This window comes from Danio rerio, chromosome 5 (assembly GCF_052040795.2).
Source record: "Danio rerio strain M-AB ecotype USA chromosome 5, GRCz13ab, whole genome shotgun sequence".
Taxonomy (NCBI): domain Eukaryota; kingdom Metazoa; phylum Chordata; class Actinopteri; order Cypriniformes; family Danionidae; genus Danio; species Danio rerio.
Genome location: NC_141025.1, coordinates 56,489,706 through 56,507,100, shown reverse-complemented (window position 1 = coordinate 56,507,100; position 17,395 = coordinate 56,489,706). Strand labels below are relative to the sequence as shown.

At 36.3% G+C, this 17,395-nt stretch overlaps 1 protein-coding gene and 1 long non-coding RNA gene across 7 annotated transcripts in view; both read right to left on the bottom strand.

The window, feature by feature from the left end:
• Nucleotides 1-17,395, bottom strand: part of msh3 (mutS homolog 3 (E. coli)) — a 186,574-nt gene that overhangs the window by 10,749 nt on the left and 158,430 nt on the right. For 5 of the 6 annotated variants that reach the window (XM_087252484.1, XM_087252485.1, XM_087252482.1 and 2 more), the window contains 1 exon segment: nucleotides 3,992-4,118. In XM_087252484.1, the coding sequence (XP_087108610.1) occupies nucleotides 3,992-4,118 (127 nt within the window). 6 annotated transcript variants of the gene reach the window in all.
• On the bottom strand, nucleotides 13,456-16,566 carry LOC147844389 (uncharacterized). Its single transcript, XR_015491782.1, has 2 exons — nucleotides 15,173-16,566; nucleotides 13,456-15,122 (listed from the first exon to the last, which is right to left on the bottom strand). It is a non-coding gene; the product is annotated as an uncharacterized LOC147844389 (long non-coding RNA).

Here is a 17,395-nt window from a genome sequence, read left to right as displayed (position 1 = left end):
TGATCACTCAAGCAGCTTAAGGTCAATGCAAAGATAACACAAATGAGTAAGTGATCCATGAAATCCCGGATGACTCAGCTCACATACAGTAAACAGTAAAGTACCTGGTTCAAAAGCTATCATAACCAGTATACTTCAAGACAATGCACTCCTCATTCTATGATCCAGACACTAATGGCTTTCTCAGATGACATCAAGATTAAGTTAATAACGTGCTGCGTTCATTATCAAGAAAGGCAAGATCAGTAATGATGATGGATTGCAGTTAAGAGCTATACATCAAGTTCAAGGATGCATGTGCTGTATTATAAAAGCACAAGAAGGGGAACAGTGCCATAACTACAACAAAATGGGGGGAAATTATAATCCCAATCTCAGAATGACAGCTTCATACAACTTACAATAAGGTTTTGAAAGATTACAATTTATAAAATGTTACAATGTTAGGTTCCAGTGCAAAAGTATATGATTTAAAAAGTTCTTTACATTGTGTTTTATATTGAGTTAAAAAATGGCGAAATTCTAGGAAAGATCATGTACAAAACCGAGCATCAGAATGGGAAAGAAAGCTGATTTTAAAAGTGACTTTGAATGTGACATGGTTGTTGGTCCCAGAAAGGTTGGTCTGATTATTTCAGAAACTGCTGATCTACTGGGATTTACATGCACGACCATCTCTAGGGTTTACAGAGAATGGTCCGAAAAACAGAAAACATTTAGTGAGCGGCAGTTCTGTGGGCGCAAATGCCTTGTTGATGCCAGAGGTTAGAGGAGAATGGCCAGACTGGTTCCAGCTGACAAACATCAACAGTAACTTAAATCATCACAAAAAATCATACAATAAATGAACGTTATTGTTACATTAAAAAGTTTCTCTGAAACATAAATATGATGTAGACTCAAAATTAACATATTTAAAGGACACAGATGGCCTTTATTTGGACTTAAAGCTCTGTGTTCAGTGTGTTTCCAGTGCTTGTGTAATGTGCACCATTATGCTATTGGAAAAATTAAGTCAATCCTCATAAGGAGTTCAATTACTAACACGCAGGCACACGCACGCACGCACAAACACACACAAACTGATACAATAAAATTCTAGATAAATTCTAGATGTCCCAGGCCATGGTGACACAATATTTGACGTGGGGGCATACAACATCTACGCTACACCCAATACCAACGCAAGCTGTTTTTTTCCTATGGCAAAGCCTTGAAAAATATGGTTTTCCAGATTGAAAACAACATATTAAGCAATACATGAACATTTATCAAACATCATGAAAAGCTACAAAAAAAAAAAAAAGAAAACTAAATACATGCAGGCCCATAGCCAGCCTATTATAAGGGGTGGTTCTTTTATCTCACAAAGTTGACATATTTGCAGCTATTCAAGGTTCAAATACTTTATTTTAGTGACATTTTAAGCATTAATTTGTGCTGTTGTAGCTTGTTGGATGGTTATCATTACCACACTTTATTTTTTAAACAATGATTTTTGGCATTTTTGCCTGTATTTGACAGGCCAGTAGGTTGACAAAAAGTGAAGTGAGAGAAAGGTCCACGAGCCGGGATTCAAACTTGGGTCTCCCGGAGCATTATACACCATATATCAACACACTAGAGACGCCATGATTCACAATGTAGTATTGAACCGTTCGGTACGACATCTACGGTGAATACGCCCTTGTGAATTGCAGTTTTCTCGGTTTTACGTTTAAATAAAGTATGTGTGTTTTTTATCTCTCCGGATTGACTTTTTGTGTGTGCCTGTAAGTCTACGAACTGAGATGAGGAAAAACCTCCCTGCGAGTAAATATCCAATCACTATGCTTTAAAGTTAGGGGGCGCTTAACCAACATTCCACACTTTACCATGGCAAGTGGCGGCGAAGTGCGGCAACAGTGCAAGGAATTGACGGCATCTTTCAAATCTGCTGTGTGAGGACATTACGGTTTTGCCGGTAAGTATAATGCCAATGAAAGAAACAACAGTAAACAAATAATAACTGTGTGCAAGAATTGTTTTACACGTGTATAACCAATATTACTGTCTAAATGCAGGGTAGCAGAGAAGGTAATAAAGTCCTCCAAAAAGCAACAATCCCTACTGAATCCTTTCAACAAACATACCCAACTGGTTCCGAGAGACACATAAAAATAACAAAGGCAGTGCAGGTGTTTATTGCTAAAGATTTGCAGCTGTTTTCGGTGATTAGAGATGCAGGCTTTTGTCATCTTATAAAAGCACTTGATCTGCGTTACAGACTACCACCTCATACTTTTTTCAGCACGGAGATAATTAAGATGGTTTATTTATGTTTACATAAGTACAAATATGTTTATTTGAAATGGCCAATTTATCTTTATTAACTTCACATTTATGTTTATTTTCAAAATGTATGAAAGTGTGAGTTCCCCAGTTTGTACATAGGCTACCAACAGCTGATTGACCACAGATTTCAATGTTAATTTTTTTTATACAATACACTAGGAACTAATGTACTTTTCTTGGCTTTTAAGTAATACAAAAGGAGTATTACAAATTGTTTTAATTTTTTTCTCAACCTCTTACTGTTGCTATTGCCTATAGAATAAAAAAACACATGTCAAGCCATGAGAACCAAACTGAACACCGTGTAAAAAAAAAAAACAAGGTATGTATTGAACTGTAGGCTAACTGTATTGTTGCATCCCTACAACACACTAACCACTGGGTTAGAAATACTTCTCACATTTTTGTCAAACTGCTTATCATACTATTTTTAGTTTACAAACATTTATGTTTATTTACAAATGAGCATTTAAATGGTAAGTTATTACAGTTTTATATTTAAAGTAATGAGATTATAATTTTAAAAATATGAAAAATACTTATTTTTAAATGGTAATTTATTATCATCTATCATAAAAAAACAAACAAACAAACAAACAAAAATAAAAACTTTAGCTTATAGGCAAAAAAACTAACTGACCAGCTAATTTTCTCTGTCAGAATTTGCTCATTTAAATAATAAAAGCCTTCTTTTATTGGTTATTTTATTGGTTATTCTTCCTAAAGCCACAAATTTACGATGGCATACTGTCAAAAATGGGACAGATGAGCTCATGTAGGGGGCAAATTCTGGACTTTGTCAGGAGGGGGGTTGGTCCTTCGAAACACCCGAACCCTCCCTAGCTATTTGGGCCTGATATGTATAAACACTGCAGGTCAAACGTTTGAAAACATATATTGAAATTTGTTTTCTGCTAATGAATGGTGCATTTATTTCATCAAAACTACAATATAAACAGTAATACTGCCAAATTGTATTTAAATGTAAAATAAATGTTTTCTATGTGTATAAATTTATTTAACCCTCACAATTACAGCTGAATTTTTAGAAACATTACTGTAGTCTTTAGTGTCTCAGGCTTACCTTCATCAGGGTAACAAGGATAGCCATGTTAATAAAAACTTTTAAACTTTTTCCACATTTTTCGAGTGCCTAGGACTGACTTTTGCTGTTTAATCTGATGAATTCCTTACCCAAAGGTTACCAACACATTTAAGCTACCCCTGAGCACTTTTTGTTTGATTTTGGATTTTTATGATGATTAGCTGTTTAAAAAAACTTATTGTTATCAAAGTTAATAACTTCGGCTACCTTAATAATTTAAATAAATTACAATTTAAAAATACATGAAATAAGACAACAATTAAAAAATGAAAAATTGCATAATATGAATTTTTAATCTATATTTCTTCCTCTATTTATAGCATTACTGATCCAATAAACACCTCAAAAACATTAAAATGCCTGTAAATAAATCTTATAAGCCTGATACCACACTATTGAACAATAGTTTAATTAGGAATATGAAGCCCAATCTAATAACATGTGTGAATAATACATTTGAGTAAGGGTTAGGCTAATATGTAGCCTATTCTTAACTCTAAAAGATAATTTAATTGACTATGAATGTGAACAGGTAGATGTATGCATACACACCATCAGAAGTGCTCTCTGGCTCATTGAGCAGGAAAGCCATGTGGTAATTCCCCACATGCTGTGGGTACAAATGCTCCAGTTCGCACAAAGGAGGGTAGTGGGTCACAAACAGCGTCATACACCTCACCTGTGAAAACACACAGAAAAGAAAGATAATCACATGTCTGAGCTGATTTTAATGATGATGGTGTAATTTTTGCACAACTTTAAGTTTTGGGTCCTAGCCACTGTCGCCTCTGGCTTGTTTGGTTGGATTCGGTGGAGCTGGTCTACATAAACAGTGACATTTGTTTCAAACTGAACTGTATTAGTTTTAATTTAAATAGAATTGCACCAGCGTTCTAACACTATCTTGCTATCTATAATCTGTTCTATAATGCATTCTATAATCTGAAATATTGGTATGGATTTTACTTCTTTTTATCTATGTAAAGTGGTATTGAGAGAGTCTACTTTGTAAATAGAGCTTTAAATATAAAGCTAACTTGACTTAACTAATATGCAACCATGGCTGGCATATTTTATGTTTTTGACATTATGCATGCTGACTTAGTCTGAAAATTAGACAACATGCCAAAGCACCACCCAAAGACCCATGGTTAAACATCAGATGTATATGCCACTCTTTTTTGGCAAGACTTCAGCAAATTTGAAGTTGTGCTCTGATTGGTTTAAATATACATGATTTCTAGAAGCCGGATGTACAGCAGTCTTAACCAGCCTGTCTGGAAACAGGTCTAACTAATAAAAAAAGCTGTGATGTTTATATTGATGACAATGCACATTAATAAAGATTTTTTTAAGCAGGATTCTTAAGACTATGTATGTCGTGTCATAATAAGTCCCAGAGTTTTGCTTGAGGAACTTAAAATCTAGTCAAAATATACTTTGGATATACTGTGCTGACTAAACCCAACTGCGTTGTTGTCTTGCGTCGGCTCACATCTGGACCAAAAAAGCTACCTGTGAACACACCAAATGGACAGCAGTCGACTAAAACGATTGTATGCCCGCGCCTGCATAAGAGGATGTGTATTTGGCGAAGGATAAAATCCAGAACTTCCAAAATCAGGAGCATAAACAAAGCAGCATTTAGTACCATTATTGCACGTTACCTTTACAGTAATATGTGTGATAATCTAATAATCCATATCGTTTGCAACTACTTAAGAAATGTTTTGAAACTACAGCAGGCATCATTGTGTTCCTTGTTGACTTGATTTGTTTACTTGCTACATCACTTCACTTCGTCACACGTGCGCTCTGATTCATTGCAGAAAAACCAGCTAGATCGCACTTTTCACCCATCAGCCCGATATAGATTTGACACCAAACTCACTAGTTGGAACAACACTGACCAAGGAAGCCCAATGCAGACTGTCGGCTTAGTGTGGCTCTTGGAGAGTGGAGACAGGAAAGCATAGGGAGCAGAAAGAGACTAAAGGATCGGCAAAGAACCTCAAGCCAGGAATCGACCTTAGGTCGCTATGAGCACCTTAGTGCAATGTGTCAACACACTAATCACTAGATTATATGCTTATTTCACACCATTTAAAAAAACGAAAGCAAGGCCGCAGTGGGAAGAAAGCTGGAAATATAGGATCAGCACTGTAAACATTGCAAACATTGTCCTCTGTAGCACACCTTTGTTTTGTCTGTAATAGTGTTGCCACATACTTACATTTTTAAAAAGTCCATTTCCCGCTAACATTTAAGCGCTGTTGGGCACGTTCTTAAACACCGTTGATGCCTCTAAGGGTGCTTTCACACCTAGACTTTTGTTTCAGAACCCGTCTCGTTTGCCAGTTAGTGCGGTTCAATTGGCATATGTGAAACCACCATATCTTCTATATGAAGAGAGAATTATGAGTAGGGCGGGAGGTCATTCAACAGACATCCCAAGTCTCCAGGAAGTTTCAGGAGTCGCGCCTCTCCCTCCCAGTCCTAAAATACGTTGCGCACCTTTCTCACCCTTCCCCACCGCATCCTTCCTTGCTCTTCAGACACGTCGCGCGCACCTTGTCAAACCCCACCAAACCACTACCATCCCACTGACAGCTGAGCGGGACTCTGCAAAATAAACCATGAAACTTTGACCAATGTGAGAAGAGTTTACTCAAATGTGACTCATTTTAGCTCTTTTGGTCCATTTAGAAACTTTGCCGTGTGAAAGCGAACCGCACCAAGAACAAAGAGCAACAATGTAACAATTTTAATCCCTGTTTCGGAAGAACTGAATCAATTCACAGGTGTGAAAGCACCCTAAAACATGTGTTTGGAAAAGAAAGCATTAGCTAACTAGTGTAATTTTCCTTAACTTAGCTGAAAATGAGGTCCGATGTCCCTTTTTTTAACGTCCACGTGAAATCTGTCTATTGTAGGGTTGTCCAAACTCAGTCTTGGAGGGCCGGTGTGCTTGAGAGTTTATCTCCAACTTGCTTCAACACACCTGCCAGGAGGGTACTTACTGCCAGGACTGACATTCTGCTGTCAGTCTAAGGTCTGGCTATGCAAGGCTAATCATGACCCCGACTTTTATTCAACATGGGCTCATTCTGAAATTGTAGCCCTGTATACATTTCTGGAAATCATGAATTATGTAGCCAGAGCTACATATGGCTGCACTTCATCTTTAAAACAAACACTATGGGGCGGTATGATGCCATTCCGTTCCTGTTTGTTCCTGGCAGCTTACCTCAAAGTGGACTGCTTATACCAGGGGTGTCCAAACTCGGTCCTGGAGGGCCGGTTTCCAGCAAAGTTTAGCTCCAACTTGCTTCAACATACCTGCCAGGAAGTTTCTAGTATATCAAGTTAGAGCTTGATTAGCTGATTCAGGTGTGTTTCATTAGGGTTATAGGCTAGGGTTATAGGCTAAACTCTCCAGGATACAGGCTCTCCAGGACTGAGTTTGGATACCCCTGGCTTGTATACGCTCTGGACTTGAGATGCAGAGCGGAGTTGTTGAGCGGAGTTGAGCGGAGGGGTTTGAGCCCGGTGAAAAACAATAATAGAAAGTAAGTCGGACAAAAAAAAAAAAAAAAAAAGCTAAAAAATTAAACCAACAAGTAAATAACAGGGTGAGAATGTAATCTGTTTTTTTTTTTTTAAAACACTGCGGTTGGGTTTAGGAAAGGGGGTGGGTGGGTAAGTTGATACTTTTCAAAACACTATTGGTTAGGTTTAGGGAAGAATGGCACTCGTGAAAGAAATTTGAGATCTGAAAAAGAGAACACAGTGGCTTCTGGTGGATTAATAAAAACCAAAACTGCAAAAAACGTAGTTAAATCAAAATGAGACTGAATTGCTTTTATTTTTTAGTAGTTTTTGAGATTCAAATATGGCCTCTTCTTGCAAGTGGAACACAATCATATTCTGACTTAAGAGTCTACCTGCAGGAAGATGAGTATTGAAATATTTCACTGGTATTTTTCAAAAAGTTAACCATGCATATATAACATTTTCATACGAATGAACAAATATGCTAACTGTTCGTTGACCCACTTCAATAAGCCTGAAAGTTATTCTTTTTCAGTCTATGATTGACAATAGTTATGTGTGATCATAAAAGTGTAATTATCTGATCGCACAAATGATTCAACAGTTGTTGCACAGATATCAGAACATCTCTGCATGGATGAAAGAACAGGTCACAGTGATTGTATTAGTTTAGTATAACAATTATAAACCAGTCAGAAACATTTTCAGTGTCACACCAGCATGAGTGAGTATTATTTACAGACCAGTCGGGCTGACAGCCTCTCACTGTGAGCTTTGAGACCAAAATCAGTTGCCATATTCTGGCATTTACCATTAAAAAAGAACATAAACATTGAATTCATTGGATTTTGTTCACCTATTTTTCCTTTAAAAAAAGAGTGATAATTTCTGATAATTTTCCATCAAATTAAGCAAACTGAAGGGTTTGAAGTGCTTTCCAGTGCACTGTGTTAGGACAGAAGAGGACCATACAATTAATTCCTTTTTTTACACCCACTGGCCACTTTTTTAGGTACATCTAACTAGGACCAGGTTGGACCCCCTTTTACCTTCAGAACTGTCGTAATCCTCTGTGGCATAAATTCAACAAGGTACTGGAAATATTCCTCAGAGATTTAAATTTATATTGACATGATAGCATCACGCAGTTGCTGCAGATTTGTCAGCTGCACATACATGATGCGAATCTCCCCCTCCACCGCATCCCAAAGGTGCTCTATTGGATTACGATCTGATGACTGCAGAGGCCATTTGAGTAAAGTGAACTCATTGTAATGTTCAAAAAACCAGTCTGAGATGATTCGCGCTTTATGGCATGGTGCGTTATCCAGCTGGAAGTAGCCATAAGTAGATGGGTACACTGTGGTCATAAAGGGATAGACATAGTCAGCAACAATTCTCAGGTAGGCTGTGTTGTTGACACTATGCTCAATTGGTACTAATGGGCCTAAAATGTGCCAAGAAAATATCACAGAACCCACAGAACTTCCGCTCACTGGATATTTTCTCTTTGTCAGACCTGTCTCTGTAAATCCCAGAGATGGTTATGCGGAAAATTCCCAGTAGATCAGCAGTTTCTGATATACTCAGACCAGCCCGTCTGGCACCAACAACCATGTCATGTTCAAAATCACTTAAATCACGTTTCTTCCCCATTCTGATGCTCAGTTTGAACTGCAGCAGATTGTCTTGACCATGTCTACATGCCTAAATGCACAGAGTTGCTTCCATGTGATTGGCTGATTAGATAATATGTGTTAAAAAGCAGTTAGACAGGTGTACCTAATAGAATGGCCATTGAGTGTATTTACAACATAACCCTAATATATAAAGGTTATAACACAATCAAGAGTGTATCATACACACAACAAACTGTTTTTTCTTTCAGTCCTGTCAAAGTAAACGTATCTTGAACTTGGATCTCTGATCAACAGTGTTTTGTTATTTAAAAAACAGCCCTTTTGAAGGATGAAAAACTATTTTAGATTTTTAACCAGTGTGCTCAATTAAACCGCTCAACTCGCAGTAAGACTTTATATGTCTTAACATAATTCGTGCAATTATATCTGCTGTGTAAATATGCACATATATATGTATATATATATATATATATATATATATATATATATATATATGTATATATATATATATATATATATATATATATATATATATATATATATATTCAAAAATGTAGTTTGTTGAAACAGATTGCTTATAAACACAGTTTTTTTTATCATTTTAATAATTTACTAATTAAATATAAAAAGATTAAAAACCAGACACAAGAGAACAGAATGATGACAATAATAAAAAAAGTCTGTTCATCTCCGAGTATAATGCTCAGCTTTGATCTTTAACGCAGAGAGCAGTGAATATCCTACAAATGTTTTGTATTATAACTATTTAATATTACTTCTAAACTTTGACTTCATTTGAAGCATGTGCAAAAAGCCAAGATCAATTACTAAACCTTACCCCATAACGTTAACTAAAATCATTAAATCTGACCCTCAAATCTAATCGGAATGATATTCCAGGATTAACAAAAATAAATAACCTGCAAGGGCACATGGTCTATTCTGTAAAATACTGCTCACAGCAAGAACACGTCGGTTTAAGATCATGTTGGTTTAAATGACATCGAAAAGATTACGCCTTTCTGAAGAGAGCATAATTTCTGTAATTTATAGGCTCAAATATTGCAGGGCTCTTCTGGCTAGACTTCCAGGATATTCAATCACACACAACTGATTCAGAAACACAGCAGCCTGACTGATCTTCAATGGACACAAGAGAGCCCCCATCACAGCTCTCTTTATCTCTCTGCTACTGGTAGCAGCTTGCATCAAACAAGATTGATGCTTGCATAAAGAACAACCATTGGTATTGCCCCCTTCTAATTCCTTCCACAAAATAGTTAAAGTCAGTGAGTGACACTATCACACATAGCAGAAAAACAACTGTCCAAATCAACTTCATTCATGGTTCCATGTTGGTAGAAAGACCCAACAAACCAATTCCTGACAATATTAATGAGATAGCAGAACACTCATCCTTTCTGTGAGCATCCAACTGAAGAAATGAAAAATACATTTTCTGTATGCTTTTACTTTTCCTTAGTCCTTCCCAGTTCTAGCTTGGACTATCCTAAATGACATCTGAAACTTTCTGTAACAAGTCAAGCACACATGCCTCTATGAATATTAAGCTCCACATTTTTAACCACAATAACTAAGTACACATATTTTCTGTATACGTGATTAAAATAAAAATAATAAAATATGTGAATTTAATGCAAAAGCTTTTATGAAGTTGACAATTTTCACAGTGTCATTAAGTACAGACAAAAGGTCATCTGGCATGTATATCAATGCTAGAGCTTCTTGGTGGATGCTGCAATGTACCCAGGAAACCGATGGTGCAACTTTTCGGATGGAAGCTACTGCTCCTTTGTGCCTCCTTTTTTCTTCTTCTGCAGTTTCTCCAATTTTCCTTGATAAAAACTTACAGGCATGTCTTGTAAGTGGCTGTGTCTTGTTTGTAAGTGCCGGACCCTATATGAGGGCTTAAGACTGCTATCAGCTAAAACCTCACCACTGCACATTTGGATTTTCTGAATCTCCAATCCATGTAAACCTGAAACCAATGTAACTGTCTCTATATTTGCATTTCTTAACATCGTCTCACTCTCTAGCCTAGGCCTGATTCTCTTCATCAGTACATCTCTGCTGGATTTCTCTTTTCCCACCTATGCCTCTTCACTTTGTATGTTGACTTCTTTAAAGTGACAGGTGAAAATAGAAACCACGATAACCAGGTGTTTATTTTGATGAATATAGTAAGTGAAAAAAAAAAAAAAATGATGAATGTACTATCACTTAGCTCCTAATGTAAAAGTGCAGGGCTATGTGATGCAGACGTGAAACCACGAGATGAGTGAGTATGCGTAGGTTGTTAATTACAATTTGTAATGTGATTTTTTTTTTCTCTCTCTCAGTAAATTTCTTTTCTTTCAAAAATATGACATGTGAAGTTTACTCAAAAAATGCATACAAATAATAAAAGCTAAAAATTTTTGACATTACAAGTATCTCGAGCACCCCCGGTGGTCAGACTGCACAGCCCTAAGGGGTGCACGTAGAGCTGCATGATTCTGGCAAAAACGTAAATCCTGATTTTATTTGCTTAAAATGAAGATTTACCTTTACCTGATTCTGTAAATGTAAAATAAAGTTAATATGATTAGCCTATTATTATTGTTAATTCCCAAACATATGCTAAAACAACAACAATAATATTAGGCCTTTGTGTAGGTCTACTGTTGTTTAAAATGCTAAATTTTGTATAGTCATTATGGTGGACTAGAACAGACTTTCAATATGTCCTGTTTGTTAATTGCCGCCATGAGCTGCACTGAGAAGTGAAAGTGAAACCGGTGCGCACATTTTTAAATGATCATATCACATTTTAGAGTTAACGACAAGCATTTGATGTGTTTTTTCTTTCATAGCAAACAAAAAGTGTTGTGCATGAAAATAAATGTTTACTGTGTCAGTATAACAAACCTAGTCTATAATGTTAAATATAATGCAAGTAGGAATCTGATAATGACAAAATTCTAATTTTACCAGGGAAAACAAATGGTCTAATAATGTTGTTTATGGCAGATGATAAGTACATGTTTTAAACATAATAAATCAATTTCAGAATTATGAATAGTTATATTCTGATGTCATCTTTTTACTGTGCACTGTGAGAAAAAAACACATGTATGCAAATTAAACCTCCCGCACAGCCTTCAAATAATCACTTTGTGCAGCAAACTGAACGTTATTAACAACTTCATTACCTGTTATTCATAGCTTTTGCAGGTTGTGTTCACTAAAGTAGGGGTCATGCATGCACGCGCGCATTCTTTGTAGTAAACAAACAGCTGGCGGTCAGCTCACGAGCGATTTGGCAGCCACGAATACATCATTACATGAAGACAAAAATGACATTTTTGGGTGAATTATAGCATATAAATACAGTGTGTGACATTTTTAACGCCATTTGAAGGTGTCAATGTTGCTGTGAAGACTTGTGGGATTACCTTGCTTCTCTCCTGACCTTCAAAATATAATTGGCTGAATCGTAGAAAAGATTAATTAAGATGGTGCGTAGGGTCGAATCGAGATTGTGATCCGCTGGTGTAGGGCTAAGGGGAAGAGCTATATACCCCTTGAAACTGAGATTTTTCAAGGCCACACTCGAAACCATTAATTCATTCATTCATTTCTTTTCAAATTAGTCCCTTTATTAATCCGGGGTCACCACAGCAGAATGAACCACCAACTTATCCAGCACGTTTTTACGCAGCGGATGCCCTTCCAGGTGCAACCCATCTCTGGGAAACACTCGAAACCAAAGGGTAAGAAAATTTGCCAGAATACAACATCTACAACGACAGCATGGCTGCACACAGAAGTCAGGAGATGCACAAATTAGTATTTTCCGTCATTATTATGAACTTTTAGAGCAAACAAGCACGTTTTAATATATTAATAACTGTGTTTGTGTTTTATTGTAATGCTCCTAAAAAAATGCTAAAATAAAAACAGATAAATTTCGCTATCTATAATCAATAATAATAACTCCTGTATACTAGTCCTACAACATACTTTCACATCTGTCACTCGATGACACTCAAATACCCTGTCAGAAAAATCTAGTGGTTAGGAATGAGCTTTTTACTGTGTCTATATAATGTTATTGTTGTTAATGGTAATGCTGTTTTCGTGTGTTTACATAGCTGAATATGGCCACGGTGTAAACGCACAGTATAGTTACATTCTTATTGCCACATTTTATCGTTATGACAACATGATATTTTTGCCTTCAATGATTTCCTGAAGATGAATACCAAAATATAATGCAACAGGAATAACTATAGCAGTCGTGATCGTCGATCTCATATAAAGTAAGAGATGACATATGATGACATGAGCAGGTGCTGTAGTGCTGTCCCATTTCTTAGGGGTAAAATGTGAAGCCCTTCCCCTTCACATTTTGTTTCAAGGGCCATGAGAAAGGGGTAAGGGTACAAAAATTAAATTGTGACTGGGCCTTGATTGCATATTAAATGTGTCATCTTTCATTTTTAAATTGATTTAATTAAAATTAAATTAAATTGTTTTCTCATGGAGCAGTATAATTGTCATCCGTTTTGTCTTTTCCCACTGTTTAGGATGCAAATATATATTAAAAAAACACAGATTCAGCCTCGTGCGCAGGCTCCAGAGTTAAAATTGTATGCAAAATACATTTTTGTATTTTTTTAAAATAAATAATTAGTATTATTACCTATTTTATCTATTACATAAATTATTACAAAGTAACAATTACATTTGCAAAAGCTTTGACATTTTTGCAAGACAAAATTTCAACCATTTTATCAAATCAAATATTTATTTTCCAAATAGTTTGGTGTTTTTTTTTTTTTTTAAGTTTGTAATGCATACAGAACAAAAATACTTATATTCAATATATTATATTCAATACAAATATTCATACATCATATTCTATAAATAGCATGTATATTTTTAATAACAGAACCTGACAACTGCAATAAAAAATCCATATTTCATTGAAAAATAATGACAGATGGAGATTAAAGCAGGTTACAAGTCTTCTGTGCCTTTACATTTGAGCCATATTTCTTTTAAAATTTTAATTCATTGAAGCAGCAATCCAGACTGTGAACATTGTCAATATTAGTCTATTTTGAAGGATATTTGATTGTTCACTACAGAAATACCAAGAAAATTTCAAACAAAGTCAATTGAATGCCTCTACCAAGTTGGGTGAATATAGGTTTAATTAATGCCAGTCTCATCAAAACTCAATAATATCACAAATCTATTTAAAGCATCGCAATATAGCTATGGTTACTCAGCATCCTGCTCCATATGATGGCGTGACAGAGCGAGACATCCTTGAGCCGCATGCACAAACCACGCAAACAGCATCCGCCCCCTCACTCGCCATTTACCAACATTATCAGCAGCCTGGCAGACTGCGGTGCATCTGTGTGCATAGCGTTACCACCTCACCAATGCACACATTTCATTTCAGAGGGGGGAACGTGTTCATTTCTCCATTTATTGACGTGTTTGTCTTTTTTAGCAGGCTCAGGGGAGGCATTGAGCTGGAGTGTGAATATGAGGATACGCAGACAGAGCGGCGAAGCAGAACATGAGGTTGCTTTTGACATTCCTCTTTAGTTTTGCTGATAAAAAGTCTCTGTTTGGCTTGAAGGTTACAAGTACAAATGTAGAATAACTGAAGAGAACTGTTTGTGCATGCTCTATTCCATAAATAAGAAAAGTATATTTATTAACTGCAATTATCCCTTTGACTGGCTGTGCTTTTGGAAAGATTCAGTGTAAGACTGTCTGATGTTTCCATCAAACAGAAATGAAACAGGCATTATTAATCAGTACAAGATTAAGGCTTTTTGTATTACATTTGTAATAAACACTGTAGTCTGACTTTTCAACTGTATAATTATTCTGCACTATGTAATAAGAATAGTTAACAATAGTGAGGTTGAAGCCATCAAACTGACTTTAACAGAAAAGGATCGCCACTTCAAATGTGGAGGCAAATGTTCAGACTTTGATTGACCTTTTTCAGTGGGTTAACACCAAGCAGCAACATCCCGCTCTGCCTTGTGAAGCTAATACAGTTTCATTTCAGTTTATTGTGTAAATTGTAGCGCAGAGACTGGATTTCTGTTCCGGCCGATACAACGTGACGTCTTTTAGTTTTTATCATTAATTCATGAGAAAGACTTGGTTCGAACCAATCAGCGCCATCTATTGTCAATGAGATGCAACTTATTTAATATACATAATAAACGGTGAATTACAGATTTGCCACTCATGTCCTTTTAGAAAAGACGGGGTTTGAGTTAGTGTTGATTGCCCTGTCTATACAGATTGGTAAGTGTGTGATCAATGTTCTTTGTTTATGTTTATTCAGATGGCAAAGTAAGTTAGTATCGTCAGCAATACTTTTTCCGCTTTTAATGACATAGTTAAAATTATTTAGTTAACAGTTTACAGTAATATCACTACAATATTTTGGACTGAAAGACCCACAATAAATGCTGCTCTTCGATTGTAAACATGTAAACACCTTATTCAAAGTTTTACTGACGTGTAGGATTTTCGCTGCATTTTGAGACAGGATAGTCTATACACATATGGCTGTTTGACGCAATTCTTAGCACGTACTGAGTCTTTGCATCTACTGAGAAATGCAGAGGTTTTTTTTTTCTTTCATGCAGCGTGCCGTATTAAATTCTATCAAAACAACACTCTTCCAGCAGTTCCTCGCATCCAATTACTCGTTTGTCATGGGGCCCATGCATGAAATGCTCTCGAATGAAAGTGCCAAACTGCAGTTAAAGTTGACAACTTGAGAATGTGAATAGCGTGTGGGCACAATGATATTCATCAATCTATGTGCTATAACATGTAAAACAGGATCATGAAAGGAACATTCAAAAAAGCACCTTATTCACATTATTATCTTATTCAGATTAAGGCAAATATTTTGATTACTGATGTCCATGTAAACATAGCCACTGTCTTCTCCCCTGCATATGTGTTTGTGTTGCCGGTGTGTGCATGTACTAAACTCCCCTTTTCATGCAAACCCTTCACTCTTTCACCACTCCACACTCCCACCTAAACAAAGCTAGACTCACCTACTTTCCTGACTTTTTTTAAACTAGAGGTGTAAAAACAGCTTGCTGAGATAGGGGGGTTTCATGGCCTGTTACGCAGTTCTCCTAAAGAAAAGGCCGTCTAACTAAAATGCTAGTAGGCATCTGTAGCTCGGCTCAAGCTCTGACTCTTCCTTCTTTCGCATACCTTCGGTTAGCATGATGACGCATAAACAAATTGGCAATGGTTGGCCACACCCACTTGTAGCTTCATTGAGCTCTTCCCAAAAGTATAACAAAAAGCACTAGCAAAATAAACATGGTAAATTATGTTTATGCAAGCCAATAATTGATCAAAAATATTGTAAAAATATGAATATTCCAAAACAATTTTAAAATATTTAGTATTATACAAAATTATTTACATACAATTGAAATAATTATTTATTCCTGTCATCATTATGCCTAATCCAGCCCTCAATGCCTCATATTCAATGTCCACGTCATTTATAAGGCATGTTAATACAACAGAGTTAACCACAGTGCTGTACACAAAAAAATACAAACAAAAAAATAGGTACAATTTTAATTATAATCCCTGTCCTTACCTGCCATATGAGCTTATTTACCTTAACTGAATAACATTTTTACACTGTAAGCTGCCCACACACAACCCAAAATTCATATTCACTATGCCTGTGGTTCCCAAAGTGGAGGTAGGGATCCTGTTGGGAAGACTGACTTCACGATTCCCCACCAATTGATCAAATGTATTTCATATGACATGCTTCAAATTTTGTGAAGATGATCATAACCATGCCAAAGACCTTAACCCTAATGTGCTGTCCCGGATTTTTTCATCCACTCAAGGGTGATTTTGAATATTATTTAGCCAAAACTTTGGCAATCAGAATGCTTTTTGTTGACAAATCTTACTTTGACAGATATTTTGGGAAAATGGTTTGAACATTTAAAAAAATCTACAATACACTACAATACCCTTTTATTATGTCCATGGCTGCTTGGCCCCATTGACTTCCATTATAATCACATTTTTGGATTGCAAATTCATGACACTGTAGGGTCCAGCCAGTTGGTCCAATGACGGTATCCAATGGTGGATGAAGGTTCACTGCATGTTCGGTCTTTCCAGAGCACAATGTTGATTTATATTAAACTTAACTCATATCTGACTCCAATTTTAGTATGAGGTGGTTTAGAATATTAATATATTTATCCTCGTTTTATCTGACTCCAATTATAAAACATTAAGAAGATTATATCAATATGTAATTTAGATAAATGTTTGAACCGTTTGTCTTCACTAGTAACTATTACATCCGTTCATTCGGGTGCTCATGTCGCTCAAAGAAATCGCCTCGGCCGAAGGCGTCCCTCACGGTCACACTCCGGTCAGTCTTGAATATTAAACAGAGGTAAATTGACTAATACTTTAGATGGCCGCTACCAGCGCGCTCGTTCTAGAATACTTTAGTTAGTCCCGCTTAGATGTACACCTTTGAGTTAAGACAATCATCATTTCTAATTAGAGGTTAGGGCATTAATATAAATGTACCCGACAACTGGACTCTATAGTAACTTTGGTTTTCACCAAGCCCATGGTTTCCCATATGAACTTAATTTAGAATAATATTACCTTCAAACAAAGGTCGGGTACCCAATCTAGGTTA